The sequence below is a fragment of the Dromiciops gliroides genome, chromosome 2 (assembly GCF_019393635.1).
Source record: "Dromiciops gliroides isolate mDroGli1 chromosome 2, mDroGli1.pri, whole genome shotgun sequence".
In the NCBI taxonomy this organism is placed as follows: domain Eukaryota; kingdom Metazoa; phylum Chordata; class Mammalia; order Microbiotheria; family Microbiotheriidae; genus Dromiciops; species Dromiciops gliroides.
In genome coordinates, this window is record NC_057862.1 from 170,802,298 (window position 1) to 170,818,959 (window position 16,662).

The following is a 16,662-nucleotide window of genomic DNA, read 5'->3' on the forward strand; positions in this document are numbered from 1 at the left end:
CCCTGGGCAAGTCACTTAACCCCCATTGCCCCGCCCCCCCCCCCCAAAAGTGGTTATTCCACCTCCTTTAGAGTTGTCTAAACTGCTTTCTTGCATCTCTTCTGAAGCCTTGTCACCTGCCCCCAGAGACCATGCCCCCGAGGAACGTCCATCCTGTCAAGATGGCAAATATCTCTCCTACATTACTATTTCAGGACTCCACTATGTGTCACCTCACTCCCCTCTCTAGGCATTTCCTCCACAACTACACCAACTAAGTAGCCTTCTCCACCACCTCTAGTTCTGGAAACATGATTAAATCAATTACATCAAGGTTCCTGTTTGGAGCTTGTCAACATACTACTCCCCTATGGCTCCATCCGCTGTCCCCGAAGTGCTCCTCCTAGGACACCAATTTCCAATGTGTATCTCCCCTACTGGAATGTAAACTCCTTGAGATAAGGGGATATCTTTGCACTGTATGTGTGTATGTATACATATCTTTTTCATTTTTGGATACTATAATTGTTGAAGTTTTGCCTTACATTGAGCCTTTCTACTCATAGCTCCCAGCTCTGCCCCAAGGTCAACTAGAACAATTCTACTGAGGACAAAGGTTGAGGAAAAAAGTCAATACAAGCTTTATAGCTGATAGAAATGTCTAAAAAAACCTATATCTATAGATCAGATAAGAATTGGCAATATAGATATGGATAGGGACTGGACCCTGTGATTTCAATGTCTACTCTCTAGTTCCCTTTAACACACTGTCTTAGTAGCCTAAAGCATTGAGACATTGACTTGCAAGTGGTCACAGTCAACATATCAGAGGCAGGACTTAACTAGATTGTTCCCCTAGCTTTGACGCTGGTTATATATACAAAATATCATGCTTCTTATTAGTAATAAAGTACAGATTAATTTGCCTAGAAACTTTAAAAGTAATACACCATTCAAATATACTTAGTTTTTAAAAGATATCTTAAAAATATGGCTACAGTTACTACCGAAGTCACTAATAGCAAGGGTTGGCAACCTCAATAAGGGTATTTTCTTTAGCTAATTAAGACTAATATTTATTTTTCATTTTGGGCTAGTTTCATTTAATGAAATTAGAAAAAATATTTGTAGATAGACATCAAGTAATAATTCTAAATGCAAATCTCAAAAGTTGAACAAAAAGAAAAGTCTAAGGGGGAATTCTACATGAACAACATCTATAAGGATTTCCTCCTTTTCAACAGAAATGCCCTCACCAGTTATCTAGTCATAGAATAAACAGATTAAAAAAAAACAACACCCAACACCATTTTTTGAAATAAGGCAAGAAAATTGTGAATACTTAGTTAAGCTATAGCAAATATGAATCATATCTTTCAAACCAAGAGTTCCTAACACAATGTACAAAGAACACACAAACACTTTATTGATGGCATACTGCTGTGCCGTAAAAAATGATGAACTGGTTGTTTTTTGGGGAAAAAAAGGAAAGACTTGCATGAAATAATGAAAAGTAAAGTGAGCAGAACCAAGAGAATACTGTATACAGTAATAGCAATATTATTGGAAGACTGATTGTGAACCATCAAGTTATTCTGAATACTACAAATCAACTATAAAGGAACTATGAAGGAAGACGCTATCCATCTCCAGAGAAAGAACTGATAAATAGAAGTATGCATAGTATAGTTTTACATATATTTATAATAAACCTGTGTCAAATGGTAGCCTTCTCTAGTGTGGGGTGAGGAGGGAGGGAAGGAAACAGTTTGAAACTTAAAATGTGATAAAAATAAATTAAATTTTTAAAAAGCACACCATAAGCAGAAAATCATTTTATTAACTATTTTAGGGGGAAAGCTGCCACATCTATTCTTATTACATAATTTTAGTTCTGACCAGTAGAACCAAAACCTCCTGATCCACGTTCAGTGTCATCTAGGCCCTGAAAAAGAAAAAAGTGTCAAGTCATTAACTTAATGTCAGTCTTTTTTCTCCGAGACTCCTAAATTTCCTTTTTCTAAACAAAGTGCTGCCTTATGATCAGCACATCTTCCTCAAGGAAGATGACAAAGTAGAAAAGAAAAAAATGGTAAAACACAGATGCATATGATTTTGCCACAGAAAATACAAGAATTTTCTTAAAGTTGATTCAAAACATATTAGGGTTTTAATGGATGAATTAAAAATTAGCTTCCAAGGAAAAGGGAATATGAAAGCTATATTGTAAAGATCTCATTATAGCGATTTAAAGAATTCCTTTTAAAATTTGTCTTAAAATCATTACAGACAGAGCTGAAGGGACCCTGGAGATCACCTATTCCAAACTTCTCTCTGACCCAATTTTGCATATGAGATATCTGAGAGCCAGAGAGAAGTAACCTCAGAGTAGTAGGAAGCAAATCCAAGTCCTTTGGCCCAAACTCCAGCATTCTTTGCATTATTCCACACTGCCATCTTCTAAGCAGGTTAAAAGAACAGACCTTCATTTTAGCATTTACTAAGTCTTACAATTTTATTTAATTTCTAATTTGTCATTTATTGTTAGGATTGTAACTAATGGAAAATAATTTTCTTTGTTCTATATAAGGACTTTTACACAGAACTAGATTTCTCTGTTAAAATAATTACATGACTTACCATCTTCTAAGTTTTTACAGGATGCTAATAAACAACTCACACACTAAAGAATGACTCCACCCAATGGTTTCACTTTAATTACTTACTTGGACTTCTTCAAGTTCTGGATAAAAAACCCGTTCACAAATCAGCTGTGCAATCCGATCACCTTTCTTCACTTTAAATAAAAAGATTATATTTATAAACATCTACTTTAGAAAAGCACAAGTTTAACAACTGTGGTAAATTACACTATCAGCTTACCTTCAAATGTTTCTTTGCCAAAGTTAAATAGAACAACACCAACATTTCCTCTGTAATCTTCATCTATGACACCAGCTGTAGGAAGACATTAAGTAAATGAAACACAAAGTCTTTGGTGGTTATTGCCATCTTCCCATAATTATCCATGCTAATAGAGTACAATAGTAGCATGAAAAACTCTACAGTCAGCTTAGTATAGTGGACTGAGTTCTGAACCTCAGAGTTGAGGAAACCTGTGTTCAATATCTGGCCTCTGACATTTACTAGCTACCTGACTTGGGGCAACTCCCTAAGATTTATCTACTAAATAGATAGGCTTTAATCAGTGTTGGTGAAGATAGTTCCTATGTTTAAGTAATCACAGATGACAAAGATAATTCATGAATGACTAAAATATTTCTGTACTTAAACATGAATATGGATCTGTTATGATACTCTGCAAATTTATAATATTTCAACCAAAATATAAAGGTCTAGCTCAAAAGCACCTGGAAAAATATCCAGTTTTTTCATCCAATTATGCAAATCAGCTCTTTCTTACTTCCTACTCCACTGAAAATAGATGGCAAAACCTCTGAATGATATCATACTTTAGCTTGAGCTGGGTTGCCCTCTTTGGCTCTCACTTTTCCTGAGTACTAAGAGAAAATGATATATTTTGGTTTCAAAGCCATATAGCAGAGATGAAAGAGTGACCTGTGACCAACTCCTATTCCTCCTTTTTTTCCTTAGAATCCTTAAAGAAAGATTCCATGAGTCCAGGAAGGCAAGAACATTCACAGATGAATGCTGAAGTTAGTTATTTGAATATCTGCTACAAATTTGATCTTGACTTTTTTGAACAAGGAAAATTCCTCATTTTAAGTCTATAATTATATAAAATTTAGAAAATTGGGGTTGGAGAAGAAAGGAAGATTGAGGACTACTCATTCTACTTCTGGGTACTTTTAATACTGAGTACTTAGAAAACATTATAGGATCACAAGAGGCTAATAAAATGGGGGTCCTGCATGAAAGCATTTTGACCTTTCAGCAATTCACTGAGAAAATTTGCCTTCAAAATGTCTCTAGAGATTTCAATTAATGAAGTGTGTAATTACCTCAGAATTTTTCTAGTAAGGTAGTTACATCATACACAAGTTAAGCACAGATGTATTTCAACAAAATGGTAGACAAAGGTAGGCATAAGATTGGAATGCCTGGACCAAGTTTTGCAGGAATTCTATGTCTAGACTGCATGGTAAAGGAGGAAGTTGTGAACTTTTTTCTAATTGAATAGTAACAGAATGCTGAATCATGGTTTCTTTCCCCACATCCTGTTGAACGAGGTTGACTTAATCCTTCATATCCTTGAAGAAATTTTCTATGAAAGGTGGGACCAGCTGTTCTTCATCTTAACTGAGTACCTAAGTAGAAATGGTTTTAGGCTTAAAGAGGGATTTAGATCAGATTTAAGGAATAAATTATTCAGTGTTATATGTTGTTCAACACTGGAACAAATTAGTACAGAAGGTTGTGGAATTTCTTTCCCTGGAGATTGTTTTTTTTTTAAGAACAGAATCAATATCCACCTGTCTAGAATGATTTAGGTAAAGCTAAGTAAGATCAGCCAAGCTGATGGAGGTCTTCTGTGGTCTCTTTAAAGTAGCTTTGCTTGGCTCACCAATGTGAATGGATATCAATGTTGTCTATTGTAGCGGTCAGATGTTGTGGTATAAATCTGTAAAAATCCATTAATGCATTTCAAGATGCACTTCAAGTTACTAAAACTATGAATGAGAAAAGTTTAAAGACAACTGAAATACAATAAAATAAAGGTCTTCATATATACTTTGTTAGCAACTTTGAACTTCTACAAATTTCAGAAATTCAGGGTTCATTTTACCCCTAACACAGAATAGACTATTCAAGAAAAACATGGGAGCATAATTTCCTATGTAAGCACAAGGACATTTCTTTCTCCTCATGAGAAAGCAAAATGTGTCTTGAAGTTATCATTGGAAAAATCATGCATTGGAACTGGCAGACTGAATAACTGACTTCAGGCAAAAGTTTTACTGTGTCAAAGCTTTGGCATGTCATTTGTTGGAAACCTATTTTAGTTAAAACCATCCACACCTACCAGATGTGCATTCTGAACAGAATCCTGCATACTCAACTTTTTCCTCTGACCCTTATTTACAGCCTGGGATTCTAACAACATCCTTCTTAAGAAATAAAATGTTTTGCCAGCTATGATAAACCTGTGCCTACGAGACATTTTTAAGTTACAACAGATCCAAGAACACACCACAATTTTATGAACATATACCAACTAGTTTTCCATTTCTTTGGTTCAATGCTTTTTTTGGGTGTTTGTTTTAAGCACAGTAAATACTGGTTATGAACAAAATGTTCAAATTTGAATTTAAATTTGTTTTCAAACAAAGAATATACACCTAATTACCAGGACTATAACCATAACACAACTTTAAAAAGTCATGCCTGGAAAAATGTTATACAGATAAAGTTGGTCTTTAAACTCTAAGTCAACAATATCAAAGAGCTCAGCCTGGTATCGTGGAAGAGTGTGATATTAGAAGTCTGAGGACATGGCTATGAATCCCAGCTTCCTTACATGTAACTTTAATGAAATCACATCTAAGTGTGACAAGCTTTCTGGGACTCAGAGCCTTCTTACATAAAAAATGAGGAGGTGAGACTGATGATCGCTCAAGTTCTTTCCAGATCTGAAAGGCTATGAAATTAAGAGGAAGCAGAGCTGCTGCTAGACCCAAGTATTATCCCACACTACCACCTAGTGACATCATGTGATATGTCATTTTATTAGCTATGTCGAGCGCCAAAAGGACAGAAGCCAGATACCAGGGAGTTTGTAGCAGACAGGCAAAAATCATGTTTTTCTGTACATTCTCAGGGGATTTGGCAGAGGAGGGGGCAGCCTGAGCAAAAGCACAGATGTGAGCAATGGGATATCACGTACAAGGAGAACAAGCAGACCAGTTTGGCTAGTGTACAAAGAAATCAGTTTTAAAAGACAGGTTAAAACCAGACTGCAGAGGGCTTTAAATGATGGCGGACTTCGTATTTTGTTCCAGAGGCAAGGATTAATTAAAAAAAAAATTTATTAAGCACTTCTTGCTATGTTTAAAACACTTTGGACACATCTATAAGATGCTTCGGCTGCAAATTAAATGAAAAGGTCCCATTTGCTCAGGGTATAGCCAGAACAGATGGTAATACATCTTCTTTCCTGTCATTTCCACTGATAAAATCATGTTTCTGATGTTGAATCATTTGATGGTGCCAGAAACTTTCTCTGGCACTGCACCCCTTGCAGAAGCTGTTGCCAGGTCACATCTCTTAAGGGTTGATTCTCTGGATAAAGGCCTCTGGGGCTGGGTTGGATGTAGGGTCAGTGGAATGTTGCTATTTCTGGGTCACTTGGGCTCAGGACCCAGGGGCTATCTTCAGATAGCAGCAATCCCTGTTGATAAGGGACTATCCCCACCAACTGTACCCACAGTGCAGGCAGATGAGCCTATCTGAAGTAGTAAAGCAAGAGATGAGAGTGGTGTGCCTGCTGAGACACACCAGTGCTATTCAAAGAGCTGAAGATATTTCTTCTAAAGAGTCTGCTCTTCAGGTTGAATATTCTCAACTTCCTGACCCACTCTTTATGACACACTTTCAGACTCATAGCCAGCCCAGCCATTCCCTCATGGACATATGCCAGTCTGTAAGTGTCCATTTCTAAATATGCACCCAGAATGAAACATAATATTCCAGGTGTGTGGACTAACCTGTTAAGTCATCAAATTTGGGTTAAATGTATTTGCTTCTGTGTACGCAGTGTTTCCCACAACAGCATGTAAGCTCTTTGAGGACAGAATATCTCACTTTTGATTTTTTTTTTGGTCCTAGTGTTTAGCACACAGGTGTTGGTTAATAAATGTTTGATGGTTTACAGGTATTTGCAGTTCTTGGCATATCTGTATATAGGTTTGTACACATTTATTCTTTTAAGAATGTGCATCTTTTAGAGTCTTTGCATTTACATGGGTTGTTTTTGTATTATGCTTGAGGTTTTCAAAGTAGGAATGCAATGATCATCACCCTTGGTGCCTTTCCTTCCTTCAGAACTTTAACTATGCTGACCCACAGAAACAGATCTCCATTTCCCCAACTCTGTAATAAATATTTTTACTTAAAGTTTTGAATTCCAAATTCCATCCCTCTCTCCCTCATTTTGTACATGACTTGAATAAAAAAAAAAAACAGCAAGCTTCAGTCTGTGTCACATCAATATCAGTTCTTTCTCTGGAGGTGGATAGTAAGCTCATTAGTCCTTTGGGATTGTCTTGGATCATTCTATTGCTAAGGTTAAGTTCTTCATCAAACAATACTGCTGTCACTATGTACAATGTTCTCTTGGTTCTGCTCACTTCACTATACATCACATCAGTTCATAAGTTTTTCCAGGCCTTTCTTAAATCATCCTGCTTGTCTTTTCTTTTTATTTCTTTTTGCAGGGCATTGAGGGTTAAGTGACTAGCCCAGGGTCACACAACTATTAAGTGTCAAGTGTCTGAAGCTGGATTTGAACTCAGGTCCTCCTGAATGCAGGGCCAATGCTTTATCCACTGCACCACCTAGCTGACCCCTGTCTTTTCTTATAGCACAATAATATTCATAACAGTTTGTTTAGCCATTCCCCAATTGATAGACATCCCTTTGATTTCCAATTCTTAGCCACCACAAAGAGCTGCTATAAATATATTTTTTGTACGAATAGGTCCTTTTCACTTTTTTTCAATGTCTTTGGAATATAAACCTAGAAGTGGTATTGTTGGGAGAAAGGGTATGCAGTTTTATAGCCCTTTAGGCATAGTTTCCAAACTGAACTCCAGAATGGTTGGATCAGTTCACTACTTCATCAAGAGCAGATTAGCAACTCAGTTTTCTTGCATCACCTCCTACATCCAAAATTTTCCCTTTTTGTCATATTAGCCACTGATAGGTGTGAGGTGGTACCTCAGAGTTGTTTTGATGTACACTTCTCTGATCAATAGTGATTTAAAGCATTTTTTCATGACTAGATAGCTTTGGTTTCTTCATCAGAAAACAACCTGTTCATATCCTTTGACCATTTATTAAGTGAAGAATGACTTGCATTTTTATAAATTTAACTCAGATCTCTATATATTTAAGAAGGCCTTTATCAGATATCCTTACTGCAAAAATTCTTTCCCAGTTTTCTACTTTCCTTATAATTTTGGTGGCACTAATTTTGTTTGTGCAAAAGCTTTTTAATTTTATATAATTAAAACAATCTATTTTGTAATGTTCTTTATCTTCTTTGGTCCTAAGTTTTTCCCCTGTCCATAAATCTGACAGATAAACTATTCCATGCTCTCTTAATCTGCTTATAGTATCACCTATTATGTGTAAATCATGTGCCCATTTTGATCTTATTTTAGTATACAGTGTGAGACTGTTAGATGTTGGTCCATACCTACTTTCTGCCATACTGTATTCCAGTTTTCCCAAGCAGTTTTTTGTAAAACAATGAACTTCTGTTCCAAAAGCTTGGATCTTTGGGTTTATCATGTTAGATTACTAGTCATTTACTATAGTGTAATTTGTACCCATTCTATTCCACTGATCCACTACTCTAGTTCTTAGCTAGTACCAGATTGTTTTGATAATTACCACTTTATAATACAGTTTGAGATTTGGTACAGCTAAACAACCTTCTTTCACATTTTTTTTAATTGATTCCCTTGACATCTTTGAGCTTTTTGTTCTTCATGATGAATTTTATTATTTTTCTAGGTCTATAAAATAATTTTTATTGTTCGATTGGTATGGCACTAAATAAATAAATTTCGGTAGGATTGTCATTTTTATCATATTGGCTGAAGCAGATCTCTTTAGAAAGGTTTCTTGGGAGTTTCTTCTTTTCCTACTTTTTTAGTTTGTTATGGGAACAGAGGATCTAACAGCCAAAGCTGGTTTCCTCCACTAACATAAGATGAAGACACCAGTGATTATTTTGAAAATAATTTCTAGAGTGAGTCAAGAAATTTTTACATAGGAAACTTCATCAACTAGTGAAATATTTCATTTTTTATGGTAAGACTAAACTACATACAAACGTGAAGCATTGTTGTCCATTTCCTTAATAGGAACCTACTAAATCTGGATCTCAAGGTCATGAATTATAATGCACAAAATAATAATTCATTTTATCTTCTAATAGGATTCAAAACAAACTGCCACTTGAATTTCACTTCTTTGGGAAAGAAAAAAACCTTACAAATAAAATATTGAAACAGTAAGTAAACATCTTACCTCCTACATCTATGAAATGTTTTGCAGCCAAGCCAGAACGTGGAGCTTCACAAAACAAAGAAAAGAGAGAAAAACTATTGAAAGTTTTGACACAATCTAGCCTTACTTGTAAATCTTACCATTTTTGAGTCACCTTATTTCCTCTACTATGGAAATCTAGGATAACTTTAATTTCATAGTAATAATGTGAAGGCAATTTGTATTCACTATAATTACTAAGACAGGAAAAGTAGACATTTAGAAAAATTTACATGAAACGAAACCTGGTTAACCTAAAATTTATTTCATCGAGATGACTATTTTCTTAGGTGTTCTAGCTGCTTTGAGATTTCACCATCTAATTAATACTTAAAAGTGTAACATAAATTGCATATAAAACAAATTTCCTCTAAAATTAGAATTCATTTGTTTACAGCCACAGCATTAAATTAATTAAGATTGTGATCTTCACTTTCCATCTTTCTACTGGAATATACCTGTTTCTCTTAAGGGTTCTAAGGTCATCCACTCAAAGTGAGAAGCAGGAGGGGCTTTGTTCTCTCCTCTCTTATTTTGCTGGGTCAGCCGCTTTTATCACATGAGCATGCTTGGTGGCATATAAAGCCCAAGTGATTTTACTCTGAGACATGAGCTTTGTCTCTCTAATAGTTCTTGGTTTTCACCAGTCAAGTTTTGATATCACCTCCTCTAAATGGTATAGATATGGAGAGAAAAGGTTGAAGATGAAGAGATATTTTCTAGAATTTAAAGTGGCTTTTGAAACTTATTTCCAAGGCTGCTTTAAAATACAATCTTACTGGGGAAAGACATTATTTAAAGATGCTTCTTGTACTGTACCATGAAGACAGGCACACTCGAGTCCTGCCTTTTGGGGCAGAAAGAAAACACCTATTTTGAAAGAAAAATTCTAATATTCTGCAATATTAGAGAAATCATCAGGAGTGAACCAGGTGATTTTAATTGTTAAAAGTGGGAATTCTAAGGAGAGCAAAAATCCTGAATCATCTGGGGTTTTATTAACCAGTTTAGGTCTTGAATTAGGTTCATGAACCAATAGCCTTCCAGTCTAGTTTGTGTTCTTACATTCACTTAGGTAAAGCTCTTTACTTGATGACATTAAGATTACCATGGTCATCTCTTCTATGACATCAAAAGGTTTTTTAGAAGACTTTCCCAGGACTTCTCATATACACTGAAAATATTAATTTTCTAATATTTCTAATTGTTCCAATTGTTATTGGATATTTAGTCTAACTAAAAGTATACCTTTCCTAACCTGTGGAATACAGCAAAGAGGTGGGAATATAATACAACACTGAAATTTTGTTCCCTCCTACATATGTATAGTACAAATGACTTTCTAGCTCCAACCACTGTGGCATTTCCCAGGAATATGCTAGCAATTAGTGGCAAAGGTATCTTACAATACTTCCACAGTAAAAGCAAAGGGAGATGTGAGAGATACCAGGCTATGGGAAACTTACAAATGGGTCGTATTTGTTGTCTTTTATCTAATTTATCCTTGATTAGAAATCATGTTGAATAATTTCCCCCAACTTTCCAAATCTGTATGATCATATAAAATGAAAATGAAGAATAAGATCTTATTTCAAACACAAAGTAAAGTAAGCTACTAAGCCACTTAAGTCACTTACCAACTCTACCATAACACCCAGGAGGGAGAGAGATCTGAATGTCTGTTTTCACAAGGGCTTTCTCCATGGCCGGTATTGTATAATCATAGGCACTATAGAAATTACCAAGCAAAATAAATAATCATAAAATAGATTTTTGCAATTTAAATTTTCTAGTGACAAAGTATTAGATTATCAGAAATGTTTAAGTTGAACAATGGCTTTTATTAGTTCTTATGCCAACTTAGATCTCTATATTCTTCACAATAAATGCTCAAATCATTAATTTTCCCATTTATCGACACAAAATTCCCATGAAGTGTAAGGGTAGGTAGGTATGTTTCCTAGCCCTTTTACTGACATAGTTCAAGATGACTTAATTCTATGACATATATTCTGGGAATATATGTCATATATTCAAGAGAACAGATTAGAGAGGACAGGGATAGACTGAGAAAGTGATGAACCAAAATAATGGAGACCAAGAAAGAGTATATGAGGAAAGAGCAGGAAAAAGGGTAAAAGCTTTGTAAATAGCTTGATACCACTGAGTAAATTACGGTGTATTCACTAGTTAAACTATTGTGTATTTAATGGCTCTGGACAAGTGGATTGCTTCAGTGGTCAGTGTGATCTTAGGCAAATCACTTCACTGCTTTGCTCAACTATTAAAATGGGATCACACTAAGATTTGTCCCTCCAAGCTCCAAGATTCATAGGTTTTTTTCGTCTTTTCTGAAGAGCACTATCTGGCTTCTCAAGGATTACAATTCTATACCTCTACCTGTACGAAAGCCACCTACAAACCTGCACCGAAGTACTACTTTAATGTCTCACTGGGCCATGGAAGTGACCCTGGGTTCTCATGGACTAAAGCCACACTCCAGCAGATTGTCCAAAGCTGGAGAAGTTTTGGCCACATGTGCTGAGGGTGACTCTAGCTAATTTCTCATCAAGAGATTTGGCTAGGGGCAGCTAAGTGGCACAGTGGATAGAGCACCGGCCCTGAAGTCAGGAGTACCTGAGTTCAAATCCGGCCTCAGACACTTAACACTTACTAGCTGTGCGACCCTGGGCAAGTCGCTTAACCCCAATTGCCTCACTAAAAAAAAAAAAAGAGAGATTTGGCTACAAGGAAATGAAAGTTTCAGGCAGCTAGCTACTCTTCAAGACCATGTATTAAGCTGTAAAGGGGATTGTGATCCAAAGTGGTGGAAGTCTTAAAGCTTGTTTATGTGTATGTGTGTGTGTGTGTGTGTGTGTGTGTGTGTGTGTGTATGTGTGCGCGCGCGCACTTATGTATATTTACATATATAGAGAGGAAGAGAGAGGAGTATTAACTGTTCTAAGCTATTTTCCAAATAAAAGAATTAGTGAATGGTCTAGGGTTGAATTCTGGATTCCCAATTTTAGTCTTTCCTAAGTTTTGATTAAGTGCAATATTAGGATTACTTGGACAGGATTTAACCACAATGAATCTAAGATGTTTTAACATTCTCTGAAAAAACAGTTTTGCTATACATCATTTTAGGAGTACTTAGGATTATCTTGAGTAAATTAACACCACCTCTCTTGCCTCTTACCATTGCAGACATTCTTTTTCCATTCAATTCAATAAATGTTTATTAAGTGCTGCCAGTATAAGAAGGCAGCATGGGCTACAATGAAGAAAAATTATACCGCCCGCCCTCAAAGAGTTTCTAGTCTACCAGAAGAGATATAAACACAAATAAGACTAATACAAGGTAAAATGTGATAAGGGGAAGATAGTGTTCTAAGAGTATTAAAGGGATAATTGAAAAGCATATGGAAAGGCTTAGTAAAGGAGGTAGCACCTGAGATGAATCTTAAAGACTAAATAGGTAGGGATGAAGAGTACATTTAGGACATGGGAGATAATTTCCTAGATGCATGGGAAAAAAGGTCAAATTCAGAGAAAAGCTTAATTGGGGCATTTTGCTTAGGAAAAGGAACAGTGTTTAATATGATTGTAATGGCAAGTGGGAAGAAGACTGGAATGCTTTAAATGCCTGGCTATGCAGTCTGTGTTTTGTCTGAATAGGCAATAGGGGGTCCCTGAAGGTTTTAGAGAGTTGTGAGTGCCACAGTTGACCTGTGCATTAGAGAGAAGTTTTGTGACAGAAGGACTAGAGGCAACAGACCAGAGTCAGGGTGACCAGTTAGGGAATGATTAAAGTGGTCCAAGAGAGAGGCAAAAAGGTTTTACACTAAAGTGGTGGCAATGTAAGCGAAGAGGCCAAGAGTATAATGGACTGCATGTAAAATACTTGTAGAGAGGAATACAGTTTACAGGGAACTTTAAAATATTCCTTCTCTAATAGCTATTGACCAAAGTCAACCTAAGGGTCATATAGCTCTAGAGCAGGAAGGGATCTTGGAGGCCATACATACAGTATAATCCCCTCAGGAAACTTCCAAGGCCCTTTGAGGTTAGGTGACTTGCCTGAAGTAACACACAGTACTTCAGTAAGCTGCAGGATCCACACTTCAGGAAAAAAATAAAAGTTTTAAGTTTTGTCATACTTTCAGCCAGCATGTTAAACTGTGCAGCAGGCATCTCCTCATATCTGCAAACACAATGGCCTTCAGTTTGGCTTAATAATGGTGTTGTCTCAAGCTCCCTGACTCTGGGCAAGTAGCTTCACCTCTCCTGGTGTTTGGGAAGAGGGGAGGAGGGACAGGACAGGGAGACTAAGATGATTTCTTTCCAGATACATCAGATGATGCCACGATGAATAGTGTACTGGGCCCAGAATCAGGAAAAACCTGAGTTCAAATCCTATCTGTGTGACCCTGGGCAAATCACTTAACCTGTTTGTCTCAGTTTCCTCATCTGTAAAACAAGTAGAATGGGATTTTGAGAAACAAACGACATAATAATGGTAAATCGCTTAGCACTATGCCTGGCACATAACACGAGCTATATTAGCTACTATCATTATTGTTATTATTAGTAATAGTTTCTGTCCGTAACACGGGGGTGTCCAAAGTCATACTGCCATTAAAGGCTTTAGCAGCTTAATAATTTTGAGTTATTGCATATTAAATTTTAAGCTTTAATGACTTAAAATGGCACTAAGACTTTTGGGACACCCTGTATCAAACTAGCGGACAGGAAACCCCAGCCGACAATTTAGGCGCCCGAAATTGGCGCGAAAACTTGATTACAGGAAACGGGGTGGAGAGGCAAGGAGCGCCTCTCCAGGTGGGGGTTGGGGGGATTAAGCGGAAGAACGATGGAGTCCGAGGACTTGGGTTTGAATTACGTCTCTGCTTTCCACGATCCCCGAGTGCCTTTGAGACAAGCAGCCTCGGCCTCAATTACCTTATTTGCAAAATAAGAGTGGTCCGGGGTTCTAGTCTTGCTTCCTCCCCACCCCCACCCCCACCCCGGGCACGGGCCTGCCCGCGAGGGGTTGAGCGGGGGGCTGCCCCCACTCACTCACTCACCCACCCCCCTACCTGTAGAGATCATAGCCCGCAGCCCGCGCCGACCCCTTGGATGGGGCCGTAGCGTGCTCCGAGAGGCGCGCGAAGCGGAGGCGCACGGGGGTCTCCTGGTGCTGCTCAGACCGAGGCCTCTTGCTGGGGGAGACTGCTGCGGGGGTCGCTTCGGAGCAGGGCATGACTGCGGAGAAAGAACAGGAGACCAGAGGGGAAGAGCAGCAAATGAATTACTCGGTCCCGTGGCCAACGAGATTCGAGTTTTCCCGCCAGCTGAAGGGCCCGACCCGGACGAGCCCATCCGGGCAAGCTGACGGGGGAGACGAGATGTACAATGTTTGGTTTGAGAGGAGCAAGGTGCCCCAGAGCGGCCGTATTCATAATCTTGATTTAAGGCCATTTTTCATCCTGAATGGGCCGGCCCTACGTGAGAGATCCTTTGTTGGGCTCCCATTCCCAATTTCAGGTTACTCCTCCCTCCCGTGGGGCGAGCGGAATGGACGCGCCCCTGCGCCTGATAGCGGGGGAGCTCGAGCCCCCGGCACAGAATCCTGCTCCCTCGGTGTAGCGGAAGTTAACCCTGAGAGGGCCTTCCGAGCTTACAGGGGAAGATTTCCGCAAGGCCAGGCGGATTCTAGCCCTTATCAGAGGGGGAAGATCGGTCGCACCTGCCCCACCCTGGGGAATTGCTTCCCCGGGGATTCCCCCCCGCCCGGGCCACCGCTTTCCCATCTTTACTAGATTCCCCGCATCCTGGTCTGGAGTAGCTGAGAGACCTGCGGAAGAACCGCTTGAGGCCCTGGAGCAGCATGGAAGACCTAGGCCGTTAGGGGGGCGGGGAGAAGGTCTGGGCAGGGCTAGGAGATGGGTGTGGGTGAGGTGGAGAGAAGCGGCTGACTTTACGGTTCGCCGTCTAAATGGCACGGTAGTCACATTTGAAGTAACCATTTTTAGCTGTTAACGTCCAGACCAGGAGGAAGGAAAGCCCCCAAACACTGCACCTAGCTTAGAATCCAGAGCGCAGAAGTTTTGGCCGCCGGCAGCCACCGTACTCTCCCTAGAATATCCTGCAGAATTCGTTCGGGGCGTTAGGATGAGCACCCCTCCCTCGTTCCCTCGGAGACGCGGGCTAACAGCAGCTGGAGGCGGGGTCCAAAAGGATGGAGAGTGTGCACACGCGCAGTAACTCTACCAGGCGCCTTAGCAATTGGGTGGGCCCGGTATCAGCTCCACCCACTGCCCCGACCCCTCCTATGCGGGAATGCTGCCGGGCCAAAACCCACGTGGTGCAAGTGGCCCCAGCCTTACTCAGGTGTAGGCCTTAGTGCCTTTGATTAAAATCACTTTCCTGTGCCGCATCTTAGTGTGCTTAGCTGCAGACCGTGCCCCCGCTGTGTACAGAACGGCAACCTTGGCTCTAAATCAGCAGGGATTTAGAGAGAACTCAACCACATAGCAGAAAATTAAGGCATGCAGAGAGATTCATTGTCACCTAGGAAGAGAGTCTGTAGTGGAGTGCCTCCGGTGTCTTCCTCCCCCCCCCCCCCAACTCCACCTCTTCCTAATTTACCTGTTACTGTGGAGTTTACGGTCAGTGGGGGAGGGGGCAGCTAGGTGGTGAGGTGGATAGAGTTCTTGGGCCCGAGTCAACTCACCTCAGACACTTGCTGTGTGACCCTGGTGAAGTCACTTAACCCCAATTGCCTTAAGCATCACTTAAATCCAATTTAGTGCAAATCATGACATCACCCGATCTCATGGTCCTCTTGAAGGATAGAAGCATAAACAACAGCAACAACTGTCAATGGGAGGCATTTCTCCAGGCTTGCAACCTAGGTGTTATTCCTGACTCTTTCCTCTTTCCCACACCTCCTATCCAATCCATTGCTGAGTTCTGCACAATCTACCTTCATCTCTCTTTTGATGAGATGACACCGTCACAAACCTGCTGTTGCAGTAACCTACTGGTTACTAGTGTTGGGTTGGCCGGCCTCAAGTCTCTTTCTACTCCATTTCTCACTCAGTCATCAAATTGACTTTAGTAAAACTCAGGTCTGACCATAACACTTTCAATGAAATAAACTCCGGTGGCTCCTTATTACCTCCAGAATTAAATACAAAATCCTCTCCTTGACTTTCAAAGCCCTTTATAATGGGGCCCCCTCCTACATTTACAATCTTCTTACACCTTATCGATTTGTAGCCCTTGATCCAGTAGTACTAGCCACCTTGGTGTTCCCAGCCGAAAACCCTCCACCAGAGGATTTTCGTAGGTTGTCCTCCATGCTCAGAATGCTTTCCTCATTTCCTCCTCTTGATTTCCCTGGCTTTCTTCAGGTCCCAAATA

The 16,662-nt window shown here is 39.3% G+C and overlaps 1 protein-coding gene across 3 annotated transcripts; it reads right to left on the reverse strand.

Moving 5' to 3' along the window:
• Positions 1-1,799: 1,799 nt before the first annotated feature.
• On the reverse strand, positions 1,800-15,473 carry DUT (deoxyuridine triphosphatase). 3 transcript variants are annotated; one of them, XM_043985583.1, is made up of 7 exons: positions 15,317-15,473; positions 14,334-14,499; positions 10,872-10,963; positions 9,217-9,261; positions 2,863-2,937; positions 2,706-2,776; positions 1,800-1,924 (listed from the first exon to the last, which is right to left on the reverse strand). In XM_043985583.1, the coding sequence occupies exons 2-7, from the start codon at positions 14,495-14,497 to the stop codon at positions 1,868-1,870; spliced, it is 504 nt and encodes a 167-aa protein (XP_043841518.1). In that variant the 5' UTR covers positions 14,498-14,499; positions 15,317-15,473; the 3' UTR covers positions 1,800-1,867. The 3 variants fall into 3 exon arrangements, with proteins under 3 accessions (XP_043841518.1, XP_043841517.1, XP_043841516.1); XM_043985582.1 differs by lacking the exon at positions 15,317-15,473 and adding an exon at positions 15,054-15,172; XM_043985581.1 differs by lacking the exon at positions 15,317-15,473 and adding an exon at positions 15,054-15,130 and having other exon boundaries at positions 14,334-14,521.
• Between the last annotated feature and the right edge of the window lie 1,189 nt (positions 15,474-16,662).